The following is a 13,684-nucleotide window of genomic DNA, read 5'->3' on the forward strand; positions in this document are numbered from 1 at the left end:
AAAGTGGAGGAAAGACATGTTTTTAATTTTACAAATAATTAACGTTTAAACATTTTTTTGAATTAACGTACAAAAAAAGAATCCTCTTTTCATCGATGAACACTTTTTATTAAGAACAAATCTGAATTTATTATCACGTAAACTGGCATTGTGTCCTGTACGACGCATGCGCAAATGTTGATTCCAAAAATCACGTGATGGGATGTACACCGGAAGTCAAAAGGGGCGGTGTGTAGTTGACGGACAGCGGTGGTGGATTTTACGCTAACAAGGTGAAATTGTTTCTCTCATTTACATCTCATCGCATTTAAAACATTTTAAACTATATTCCTGGATGTGGTAACTTGTCGTTATGCGCGTTGTCCTCGTGTTATTTGTGTAGTTTCAACGTCATGGCGTCTGTCGTTAGCGCGTTACCAGCTAGCATAAGATGCTGCCACTGAATATGTCATTTGTGACAATGTCTTCGCCACTGTCAATCACAACAATTAATATTTCATTTTTTTGGACTGCATACGCGTATGGAATTGCTAAATAAAATCTTCATCAGTCAGTTGGGTTTAACGTTTTTGTCTGTCTCTTTTCTGACTTATTAAAATACTTTGAAAAGGACATTGAAAAAATGTCTTTCATCGCAGAATTTAGGGGGATAAAAATATCTATTCCATAATAATTCAGACTTTTTTTCTTGTAAAATGTATCATGTGTTTAAAAAAAACCGTGTTTTCCAGCATCCACCATGACAGCCATCAAGCACGCCCTCCAGAGAGACATCTTCACGCCCAACGATGAGCGTCTACTGGGCATCGTCAACGTCTGCAAGGCGGGGAAAAAGAAGAAAAACTGCTTTTTGTGTGCCACAGGTATGTGACTCATTAGATTTATTTTATTCGCCACCGTCCACTGTAAACATAGAAAAATGGATAAAAGTCACAAATTAAATCTCCTTTTTGGTTCCTGCCATTCCCAGTCACCACCGAGCGACCTGTGCAGGTCAAAGTGGTCAAGGTGAAGAAATCCGACAAAGGAGACTTTTACAAACGACAACTAACGTGGGAACTGCGCGATTTGATCGAGGTGGATGCTAAAGATGCGAGCAAGGTTGGCGAAAGGTTACATCACATAACTCAAAGCATAGTTACGTTTTCAACATAATCAAAATAATGATCAACATTTCTTTTGGGGGGGGGAGAGCTGTGGGGTTGATACGCCAATCTCCATTAACCAAACTTGTGACATCTTTGTGTTAAAGAATTCTACGAAATGAAGGAAACAGCAACCTTTTGAGACATTTAATTCAATCTTAATAACTTTTTTGTCACATATATTCATCAAATATACCATTTACTACATCAACCCTTTGAAAAGCATACTTGACATGCACACATAAAAAGTGAACACCTTTGCGTTTGTCGCGCTAGGAAAACCCCGAGTTCGACCTTCACTTTGAGAAGGTTTACCGCTGGGTTGCCAGCAGCACGGCTGAGAAGAACTCATTCATCTCGTGTATTTGGAAGCTCAACCAGCGCTACCTGAGGAAGAAGGTGGAATTTGTCAATGTCAGTTCTCAGCTCTTGGAAGGTGCGCTAACTTTGACGTCACGTAAACGTTCTGCCTCTGAATTATTATTATTATTATTATTATTATTATATATATTTTTTGCCTGCGTGTAGAGCTGACTTCTCAACCCTTCTATGTATTTTCTGCTTTCCTGTATGGCTTTCTGTGTTAAATTTATATTCTTTCTGCCTTCAACTTTCTCTGGCCAGAACTTCCTAAAGCGGAAGGTTGGTAGGACTTAACTCACACATAGCTTCGCTCCCTCTCTCCTTCCTCTTGTTTCATTTCCATGAGATTTTATGACGTCACCTGTTGCCTTTGTTAAAAGACACTCAATCCTTATCACTATTCCAAGTTAAGATGGCGCATTAACTCATCTCACGCATCCAAACTTCACCTATATTTTGTGCTTCCCGTCACTGAACGTCTTCACCCGTCCGTCAAATCTTCCACCTCAGTATGGTTTGACCACAAATTTGCTAATGTTTTGTTTATTCATGCTCCCTCCTTCCCATTTTATTTTATTGATCTATTTTTGCCAATAGAATCAGTGCCCAGTGGGGAGAGCCAGAGTGTTGCTGGCGGCGACGAGGATGCCCTGGATGACTATCAGGAACTGAGCACCCGTGAGGAGCAAGACATTGAGGGCATGATGGAGGTTTGCGAGTACGCCATCTCCAATGCGGAGGCTTTTGCCGAGCAGCTCTCCAGGGAGCTGCAGGTGCTCGATGGGGTAAGTGCAATGATAATGTAAAAAAAAAATAATAATCAGGAATCATATTTTTGAGCAAACCAGCCCCCGGAAAGTGTGCACTGCACAAATATATATATGGCACATCACCAAAACCCACACCTGCCATGTTGATATGACATTAATATTGGTGTCAGAGTTTCAGACATTGGAATCATTGAAAATGCCACTGGATCTTCACCCACCCTGCCTGATTATATCATGAGCAGAGACACTACTATGGGGGCGTTGTGATGTAAATACTGATATCAGCTGCCCTGTTGTGGACGTTTTCCGATCAGGCACACATTTTTGACAGATCCCCAATAGTATGGAGATAAATAAAATTTATTTCTGCATGTAAAAGTGGAGGTCGTATTTACATAGTGTTTTATAAAACATGAAAAAATGGAAGTGATTAGGCCACAAGACGAAAATTTACTTTATTTCTTGCATTTGTGAAAAAATGCACATTTAGCATGACCTTTGAAAAAAAATGTGTATGAAATAACAATTGCAATATAGAGGGGGTTCGGGTGTTGCAAATAATTGGTCAAAATCATTCAGGGATATTTTAATTTCACACTCAATGGGTGTGTGGCTTATTTGACATCATATGTCGCCTTCAATGCTAGTTAAAAAAATGGGAAAAAAAACTTCTGATGCTATATAACACCCCACCGACCGGGGGTGTGGGTTATTTGACATCATACGTCCACTTCAATGCTAGTTAGAAAATTGGAAAAAAATGTTCTGATGCTATATAACACCTCACCGATGGGTATGTGGGTTATTTGACATCATACATCCACTTCAATGCTAGTTAGAAAATTGGGAAAACAATGTTCTGATGCTATATAACACCTCACAGATGGGTATGTGGGTTATTTGACATCATACGTCCCTTTCAAAGCTAGTTAAAAAATTGAGTAAAAAAATTCCGATGCTATATAACACTCCACCGACAGGTTGTGTGGGTTATTTGACATCATACGTCCCCTTCAATGCTCGTTAAAAAATGGAAAAAATTGTTCAGATGCTATGTAATCAGAAAATCAGAATCAGAAATTCTTTATTCGTCCCACAATGGGGAAATTTGCAGTCCACAGCAGCAATTTGAAAGGGTATGGGGTGGGGTGGGGTGAAAGGATAGAAAAGAAGATATTCTAAGCATAACAAAATAAAAATGTCAACTGTATACTGTGGAAATGTAAATGTGGAAAACCGTTTCATAAAAAAAAAAAAAACTACATAGTGCAAGTATCTAACACCCCACCGACGGGTGTGTGGGTTATTTCTCGTCATACGTCCCCTTCAATGCAGTTAAAAAAAATTGGAAAAAAATGTTCCGATGATATTAAAGCCTCACCGATGGGTGTGTGGCTTATTTGACATCATACGTCCCCTTCAAAGCCTGTAAAAAATGGGGGAAAAAAACGTTCCAATGCTATACCCCCCCCCCCCCCCCCCAAAGCCCCACAATGGCATTACTACAAATCCCTCCCCTCACCTGTGACTTTGAAGGCCAACATCCAATCCATCATGGCATCAGAGAAGCAGGTCAACACCCTGATGCAACTGCTGGACGAGGCGCTGGGCGAGGTGGACACCATCGAGGGCAAGCTGAGCAGCTACGAGGAGATGCTCCAGAGCGTCAAAGACCAGATGGACCAGATCTCGCAGAGCAACCGTCTCATCCAAATCAGCAACGCCAACAATGGAAAACTACTGAATGAGATCCAGTTCCTTGTGGTGAGGAATGCTAAACGCGCTTTTGTAAATGTAGCTTCGTGATTCTGTTAGCACCAACTATAAACAACAGAACATAGACATTTTAAAATGGTTATCCTTTCAATGAACTGATAAATTTGTAAGCTGGCTAATGACCTCTTCCGATGAACGAGTTTACCAAATCGTAAATTAGTCCAAGGCCAGATCTCCGACATGAAGATGACAGTTTAGCAGGCTTTGTCTGTTCAACTCAGATTGACCCGAGATTTTTCTGTGCTTCCATTGTGGGCCTTTTAGGCATGAAACTTTTAAATATGATAACTTGTATTCTGTGTCTGTGTAAGTTCTCAGTCGTACAGGAGTGGTCCATCGATGACAAGGTTTCTTCAGCCGTCATCTCTTTTTCCTTGAAGGTGTCGGACGTTTCGCTTCTTATCCAAGAGGCTTCGTCAGCGAGCTAAAATCTTTTTGCTGGTAGTTTTGGCCATATATCCCTACTGTACAGACATGGCGGTGCCAGCCTCTGCTATGATTGGTCCCTGCTCTCAGGTTGGGGGGAGCAGAGGACTAATCCCTGCGGCTACACTGATTACTTCTATTGTCCTGACTGATTACTTCTATTTTCCTGCCTGAGTACGAGGTCTACGACTGGCCTGATTGCCCCATTTGATCTGGTATCACTTCATCAGCATAACTAAGCCCATGATGCCTAAGAAGTCGGTTGTAGGAACCATCCAAATTGAGCCTCAGCCCACCATTGCGATTTAGTGAAGGGTTTTGCTGTTTTATGAAAATAGCTTCTTTTACTCCCCTTTCAATTTTCTTTCGCTAAGATTTTTACCTCATTGTCAACAAATGAGTGGCTGTTAGCTTTTTGGTGCATATGTACTGCAGATTGAGGCCCACTAGTATTATCTCTGCGATGTTGATAAAGGCTTTTTTTTTGAGAATTTGTTTAGTCTATTCTCTATCATAACCTGAAAGCCGCTTCTGCATCAAAGACTATGGATCCCCCTTGTGGAATTTCGGATCATTTCAACCCACACCGCCTGTTGCTTAGTGACCGTTTCGTCTTTCGTCGCTTAGCACAACATGGACCTGTCCAAGGGGCACATCAGAGCCCTGCAAGATGGAGATCTGACATCTCCGAAAGGCATCGAGGCTTGCATCAATGCCGCCGAAGCCCTTTTGCAGTGCATGAACGTGGCACTCCTACCAGGTTAAAAAAAAAAAAAATCTTTTTTTTTTTTTTTTTTGCTTACCTTAAAAAAAAAAAGTAAAAATAAATGTTTGTCCCACGTAGGCCATGGCATGCTAATGGCTGTCAAGCAGCAGCAGAACCTGTTCACCGACCTGAGAGATACGTTCGCCCGGCGCCTCACCAATCATCTCAACAACGTATTTGTGCACCAGGTAATGTTGTTTTGTTGCTATGTGGGGATAACGCCCATGGTGTGTTTTTTTAACAGTTCCCAAATTATCCCTAATGCACATTTTAGATTAAAAAAAAATTACAGGCACTCTCCTACTTACGAACATTCAAGTTACGAACAATGGTACATACGAACATTTTTATCGTAACATCTGTAGTATTCTCTCCAGTTGTACATGTATAGAGCATATACAGTAAAGTCTCGTTATATCGATATCGGATATATCGATAGTCCCGGTTATATCGATACTATTTCTATGCACGCACTGAGAAAATTACATTCAAACAGGGTCGGATATATCGATAGTCCCGGTTATATCGATATTTTTTCGGACTCCCTTGAATATCGATATAACGAGACTTTACTGTATTTCATTAAATGTTTATTTTTCAATACAAACCAATACAGGTTACTTATACAAGCCTTAAACATACTTATATAAACCTTAAATATACTTATAATAAGCCTTTAACATACTTTGCATACAAAATATAGCACTGGAGAAACTTCCGAACAAATTCACCTTACGAACGACCTTTCGGAACATATCTCGTTCGTAAATTGGGTTGCGTTTTTACATCTGTATCTTACATATTTGTATGCAAGCAATTGCACAATATTTTCCATATAATTAACTCATTCGCTGCCAGACGATGTGCAAAAAAAATGTGTCCACTCCAGTGCCAGGGTTTTTGTCATTTTCACTCAAATTGCAGGACCCAGAATGACCCGAATGTTCCTCACTATGCCATCTAGGGCCACGACCAGAGTTCCACCCTATCTCAGCACACTATGGAGTTGACCCTGCCGAAGCACAGTCCGCTCCACCGGGACCTTTTGCGCTACGCCAAACTTATGGAGTGGCTGAAGATTACCCACCGGGAGAAATTTGAGGGCCTGTCGAGGGTCAGTTACTCTTACTTTGGCGTTACAGCTCGCTTCGGACTGCTTTGAGAGCCTTTCTGCTTGTTGAATTATTCAGTCATCATGTGCTCAGGGCCTTCTGTTACACTTGTGTTGTTTGCATTCAACAGCATAATTCGAGTTATTTATTTTGAACCAGAATATGCCGCACTGTAGTTCTTTTCATTTATTTATTTAATATTATTAATATAATATTTATACCTTTCAATACAATGTCATAAAAAGATACTGGTGTGGCAGGATCTGCCTATTCATGAAGCGGCCCATTGCTTTTGCATGTTTAAAAAAGCAAGAATGTGGTGATTTTGATCATATTTCATTTGCTATCTAGCTAGCTACCTAGCTGGCTATCTATTTGCTAGCTAGCTATCTATTTTCTATCCATTTGCTATCTATTAGCTAGCTACCTATCTGGCTATCTATTTGCTAGCTAGCTATCTATTTTCTATCCATTTGCTATCTATTAGCTAGCTACCTATCTGGCTATCCTTTTGCTTTCTATTAGCTATCTGTCTAGCTTCCTTGCTATCTATTAGCTAGCTACCTAGCTGGCTATCCTTTTGCTATCTATTTGCTTTCTGTTAGCTATCTGTATAGCTACCTTGCTAGCTAGCTATTTGCTATCCATTTTCTAACTGTTAGCTAGCTACCTAGCTGGCAATATATTTGCTATCTATTAGCTAGCAACCTAGCTGGCTATCTATGTGATATCCATTTGCTATCTATTAGCCATCTGTCTAGCTAAGTAGCTATGTAGGTGGCTATTTATTAGCTATATGGCTATCTAGATAGTTAGCTAACTGCCTAGCTGGCTATCCATTTGCTATCTATTAGCTATCTGTCGAGCTAACTAGCTATGTAGCTGGCTATTTATTAGCTATATGGCTATCTAGCTAGTTAGCTAACTGCCTATCTGGCTATCTGTTAGCTACCTGGATAGCTTTCTATCTATTTGAGTTACTTCCAGGTTGAGTGAACGATGGCCCATGTCGCTGCCGCTTCTCACCCGCAAAAAAAAAAAAAAAAAACGATCCTGTGACTGTAATTATTATCATGATTATTTATGTATTTATTTATTTATTGATTGATTTTTCTCCAGACCTACGTAGAGTACATGAGCCGATTGTATGAACGAGAAATTAAAGATTTCTTTGAGATTGCCAAGATCAAGATGGCGGGAACGAGCAAGGAGGCAAAGGGCAAATTTGGTAAGATGGATGTTTATTCACCTTGCATGTGAGTTTGTCAATCTACTTTTTTTTAAGATGTCCCTCAAATATAATTTACAAAATATGTATAATATTGTTACTTCAGTTTTGTGTTTAAACCGAGTTATCCCATATTTTATTTATTTATTTATACATTCATTCATTGTATTTGTTTTAATTTGTTTATTCATTTGTTTGTTTATGTATCATATTTATTTCTTCATTTATGTATTTGTTGTTGTTTTGTTTTTAATTTATTAATGTATTCATTGATGTAGTTGTTTGTTGGTTTTTCTATTTATTTATTTGTTTATTTTTCATATTTATTTATTCATTCATTCATTCATTCATTCATATTTATGTTTTTCTGTTCATTTATTTTAATGTTATTTGTAATTTGTAGTTTAATGTGTATGTATATGTGTGCGTGTTTGTGTATTTGTATTTGTATTGTATGTTTGTTTTTTGGTTTTGTGTTGATTTTAGTGTTTTTTTTTTGGTGTGTTGGTTTTAATGTTTGTTGTTGTGTTCGTTTTTGTGTTTGATTTTGTGTTGGGTTTTGTATTTGTTTGTTTATATTTATTTTTATTTTTTTGCGAAGTTTCATAAGCAATTGAAGAGTTTAACATAAAAAAAGGGTTTTACGAGGGTCCATCCATTTCTTCTGAAGATCTCCTGCCTTATGCTTATTTGTGTGTGTGAGAACTGCTCATCATCCTCTGCGCTGATAGTAACGCCTGGCTACTTTCCGTCTTAGTTTTTCTCTCAAGAGCATCCAAAAGATTTGTTATCTGCAGGTCGAACCAAGTGGCTTTGTCGTTTAACCACCGCCGCGCTGCACCTAACGTACTAAGCCTAACCTCTCTGTGTCTTTGACGCCTGCCCTATTCTAACTGGCTGCAGCCACGCTTCCGCGGAAAGAGAGCGCGCTCAAACAAGAGACGGAAAGTAAGTAAGAAGCAAGGAGAGTGCGACCCTACCTTGATTTCTTACCGCAATGCTTTTCCGTGCATGCTGTAACGCTTACACTTCCATCTTTTGTTCCTCTTCTTATTTCCCGACGTCCTTCTTTCATTTCACTTGAAAAACAAATGTTCAACTCAGGCCTTCACGGTAGTTCCGGAAAGTTGACAGGCTCCACGTCCAGTCTGAATAAGCTAAGCGTGCAGGGATCCAACAGCCGACGCTCGCAGTCGTCCTCGCTGCTGGATATGGGCAACATGTCGGCATCTGACCTGGACGTGGCCGATCGCACCAAGTTTGACAAGGTACCGCAGACGGCGAAAGGGCAGACGATGGGAATTAAATTAACGAACCGGATGGGTTGTTTGTAGATATTCGAGCAGGTTCTCAGTGAGCTGGAGCCTCTGTGCCTCGCCGAACAAGACTTCATCGGAAAGTTCTTCAAGCTTCAGCAACACCCGACCGTCTTGCCTCCTTTGGCTCAGGTGCTCTATCTAGTTAGCTTGCTATGTATCTAGCTATCTATATAGCTATCAATCTAACTACGAACCCCTTGGTTTACGAACTTTACATTTATGAAAATTTTACCTTGGCATACAAACTATTTTTTGGCATACACCCGGAGTGCCGCAATGAGTGATGTGTCGTTCGCGAACGAACCCGTTCTCCGAACAGGAAAATGGCAGCCGGCTTGTTTTGGTGCTCTATTCCCCGCCTTCAGTCTTCGGTTAAAGCCACGTGATTGGTCAAGAACGCAGCAGTAAGGGGTGGGGGGGTTAACATTAAAGAGACAGGCAGACGACAGAGACAGAGTAATGAAATGGATAGAAAACAGTGAAATTTTGACTCGTTTCAACTTTGATAGTTCAAAAGCAGAGTGTAGGTTGCAAGGTTAAAATATCCCAACAATCAGGCTCCGCAAATAACCCGCACAAGCCATCTGTACACTTGATGCAAAAACCCATCAACCCAGCTAAACAGAACACAATTGGTGAGGAACTAGATAAAATTATCGCAGAGAAAGCACCTACAAGGGATCATTCCTCAAGATGATGAAAGAAGGTTAAGTTCCTCATCAAGTGTTTAACGCTGAGGAAACCGGCCACTCCATTCCATCAAGCCATCAACGACCATCACAAAGGTAAATAAAACGACTTTATTATACAGTACAGTTTATTTCTATAATTATAATACCATAGCACATTTGTTATACATAAAATAAGGTATATTCTGTGTAGTTTTAAGGCTTAGAAAATAAGAAAGTGGAAAATTGTTTTATGGGGACCTGGGAACGGATTATTCTAATTTTAATGGTTTCCTATTGGAAATTAATTTTTGGGATACACACTTTTCGCCTTACACTCCGTCTGGGACCCAATTAAGTTCGTAAGCCAAGGTATCACTATTATTATTGTTATTATTATTATTTATTTCCTTTACGTTATTAGCCGGAAGCCGAGGATCCAGATGGCCCTGTGCCTTCAAGGATGCCGCTCCAGGCAGAACACAGACACTCCTTGTCATCCGAGTGAGTCCTGGCGTTAAGTTCAATTCCGTCAACGACAATACCGTCACACATCCTCTCCCGTTTTCTCCATTTTCTTGCCTTTCAAAGCAAAGACATGGTGCGTCTGATGATGAACAAAGTCTTCCAAAGCATCGAGACGGAACTCAACAGCCTCATCGCTCTGGGCGATAAGATTGACAGCTTTCACTCGCTTTACATGTTGGTGAAAATGAGCCACCACGTGTGGACGGCGGAAAACGTGGACCCGGCGTCTTTTCTCAGCACTACGCTGGGAAATGTTTTGGTTACCGTCAAGAGAAATTTCGACAAGTGTATTGTGAGTAGACGTGTATTATTGATGTTACGCTTGTAAACATTTATAAATGCGTCTTTTCATCCTCACAGTCCGGCCAAATCAGACAAATGGAGGAAGTGAAAATTTCAAAGAAGAGTAAAGTTGGCATCCTGCCTTTCGTCACCGGCTTTGAAGAGTTTGCCGAGTTGGCCGAGACCATCTTCCGAAATGCGGAACGTCGCGGAGACCTCGACAAAGCTTACGTCAAACTCATCAGGGCCGTTTTCATGAACGGTAAAAGTACTCATCTGTGTATTTCATTTTATTTTATTTTATTTTATTTTATTTTATTTTTTATTTTTTTTATTTTGTTTTGTTTTGTTTTATTTTGTTTTATTTTATTTTATTGCATTTGATTTGATTTGATTTTTTTATTTTATTGCATTTATTTTATTGCATTTTAATTTATTTTATTGCATTTTATTTTATTTTTCTTATTCTTATTCCTCTTCTTATTCTTATTTATTCTTATTATTTTTCTTCTTCTTCTTCTTATAATAATAATAATAATAATACTCATTATTATTATTAATATTATTAATATATATTACATATATTTATATATATTAATAATAATACAGTAAAGTCTCGTTATATCGATATCGGATATATCGATAGTCCCGGTTATATCGATACTATTTCTATGCACGCACGGAGAAAATTACATGCAACCAGGGTCGGATATATCGATAGTCCCGGTTATATCGATATTTTTTCGGACTCCCTTGAATATCGATATAACGAGACTTTACTGTAATAATAATAATAATTATTATTATTATTATTATTATTATTATTATATAACAAAAAAAACTAAATACATTTGGGAATGGCGCTCCACGCCATGTTTTTCAATTCCCAAATAAATTCGAGAATGGCAGTCAAATGAATTAAACAGAAATAAAACTCGAACGAACGCACCTCGATTTCCCCAGTGGAGAAAGTGGCCAACGAGAGTCAGAAGACACCGAGAGACGTGGTGATGATGGAGAATTTCCACCACATCTTCTCCACGCTGTCTCAGCTGAAGATCTCCTGCCTGGATGCGGAGAGGCGTGAGGCCAAGCACAAATACACGGACCACCTGCAGTCCTATGTGATCAATTCTCTTGGTCAACCTCTGGAAAAACTCAATGTAAGAACAGAAAAAAAAAACATCTTCACCTGTGCTTAACATGGAAAGTTGATCATGATCATTGTTTTTGGTGCAGCATTTCTTTGAAGGCGTAGAAGCTCGCGTGGCCCAAGGGATCCGTGAGGAGGAAGTGAGCTATCAGCTAGCCTTCAACAAGCAAGAGCTCCGCAAGGTCATCAAGGAATATCCTGGAAAAGAGGTCAAAAAGGGACTGGATAACCTCTACAAGAAGGTGGACAAACATTTGTGTGAAGAAGAAAGCTTGCTACAAGTGAGTCATGATTATTGTCAGAAAAATCGGAACTTTTTAAATAAGGTCATACCTCGGTTTACGAACGCCTTAGCTAACGAATGTTTCGCTTTACGAACGTTAAATTCGCGAGAATATAATCTTGGCATACAAACTATTTTTCGGGAAACACACGGAGCGCCACAATGAGTGATGTGTCATTCGCGAACGATCCGGTTCTTTGAGCTCCTGAAATGGCAGCCGTTTTTTTTTAAATTTCCCTCTATTCCTCGCCCCCAGTATTCGGTTAAAGCCGCACGTGATTGGTCAAGATCCGTGGTAGAGGAGGGAGGGGACACACGCAGCAGGATACACGCAGCAGTGAGCGAGGGGAGCGGTTATAGAAATAGAAACACACACGAGACCACAGAGCTTGAAACAAAAAAAGGGAAAAAACAAAAGTGAAATGGTGAGAAAATGGATAGAAAACACAGTGAAATTTGGACTTGTTTCAACTTTATTGATAGTTCAAAGGCAGAGTGTAGACTGCAAGGTTAAAATATCCCATCAATTTGAAGAGAACATACAAGCAAGGGAACCAGCTATTAATGAAGTTTCTAGTGCGTCTGCCTGCATCTGTTGCTGTTGCAATATCACAACTTGAGACACTTTATGCAAAAAGCTATCCATTCCATCAAGCCATCAACGACCATCAGAAAGGTAAATAAAACAACTTTATTATACAGTACAGTTTATTTCTTTAATTACAATACCATATCACATTTATTATACATAAAATAAGGTATGTTGTGTGTATATTTAAGGCTTATTTCGTTGAAAATTATGTTTTATGGGGACCTGGGAATGGATTATTCTCATTTTAATGATTTCCTATAGGAAATTAATGTTTGGAATACACACTGTTCGCCTTACACACACTTTCTGGGAACCAATTAAGTTGGTAATCCGAGGTATCACTGTACTACCAAATACTTTTTATACATGTCCTCGTCCCTTGCTTATGTGCGCTTCCTGCAGGTGGTGTGGCACTCCACGCAAGACGAGTTTATCCGGCAATATAAACATTTTGAAGACTTGATCGGCAGATGTTATCCCGGCTCTGGAATCACCATGGAGTTTACAATTCGGGACATGCTGGAGTATTTCTCGAGCATCGCTCAGTCACATTAGCGTCGCTGGCCATGAAGTCACAAAAAAAATGTTTATCCATCCATTTTTTTAAAATGGTGTTTGACAGGATATGCGCTGATAAACAATTCAGACATATGGACAATTTAGAATCTTCAAGGATGTGCTATCCACTAGTTTACCAGGTTAACACACTGAGTTCATTTTTCCATGTTATTTTTTTGCCCCTTGTTCTTCATAAAATTGCAGCCATCAAATAATGTTTCTATTGTTCGTTTTTGTTTATTTTTTGGTCACTGCTACATCTAAATGTAATATAAGCTAATTGAGCTCTGCTTTCTGCTTTTAGTTCAATGTTACAAGCAAATTATTGGTGATTCAAAATTTCACCAAACTCACATACGTGCAAATTGAGGCCAACTAGAGCATCTTGTTCAGAGTCTACTCAAACTGTCTGATCTATTCTGTATAATTTTATAATTTTGTTTTACTTCATGCGTGTATTCCATTCTTACTGTTATTGTTGAAATTAATTGTGGTCCGCCTTTTGTAACAAATCTCTGAAAAAGGAGACATTTTTCTGTTGTTATTATTTGTAATAGTAGTACTCGTCGTAGTCGTACTCGTAGTAATTTTATAGTTGAGTTTGAAATTAGATCAGTCCTATTTTTTCTTGCTTCCGTCAGTATTGGGTATGATTGATTCTTTGACACCGCCCTTCCGGCTCAGTTAACTACGGGCGACCCTGTAGTATAAAACG

General features: G+C 39.2%; 1 protein-coding gene across 3 annotated transcripts; it reads left to right on the top strand.

Annotated features, from left to right (window-relative positions):
* Positions 1-199: 199 nt before the first annotated feature.
* Positions 200-13,489, top strand: exoc1 (exocyst complex component 1). 3 transcript variants are annotated; one of them, XM_089001612.1, is made up of 20 exons: positions 200-272; positions 732-863; positions 971-1,101; positions 1,422-1,581; positions 1,770-1,787; positions 2,106-2,293; positions 3,815-4,042; positions 5,108-5,240; positions 5,325-5,434; positions 6,211-6,360; positions 7,478-7,586; positions 8,490-8,534; positions 8,691-8,854; positions 8,921-9,034; positions 9,998-10,077; positions 10,165-10,393; positions 10,462-10,645; positions 11,347-11,546; positions 11,623-11,817; positions 12,814-13,489. In XM_089001612.1, exons 2-20 carry the CDS (start codon positions 740-742, stop codon positions 12,964-12,966), a joined length of 2,715 nt encoding a protein of 904 aa, XP_088857738.1. In that variant the 5' UTR covers positions 200-272; positions 732-739; the 3' UTR covers positions 12,967-13,489. The 3 variants fall into 3 exon arrangements, with proteins under 3 accessions (XP_088857738.1, XP_088857741.1, XP_088857740.1); XM_089001615.1 differs by lacking the exon at positions 8,490-8,534; XM_089001614.1 differs by lacking the exon at positions 1,770-1,787.
* The last annotated feature ends 195 nt before the right edge of the window (positions 13,490-13,684 follow it).

The sequence above is a fragment of the Hippocampus bargibanti genome, linkage group LG07 (genome assembly GCF_051943395.1).
Source record: "Hippocampus bargibanti isolate YZ-2025 linkage group LG07, ASM5194339v1, whole genome shotgun sequence".
Classification (NCBI taxonomy): domain Eukaryota; kingdom Metazoa; phylum Chordata; class Actinopteri; order Syngnathiformes; family Syngnathidae; genus Hippocampus; species Hippocampus bargibanti.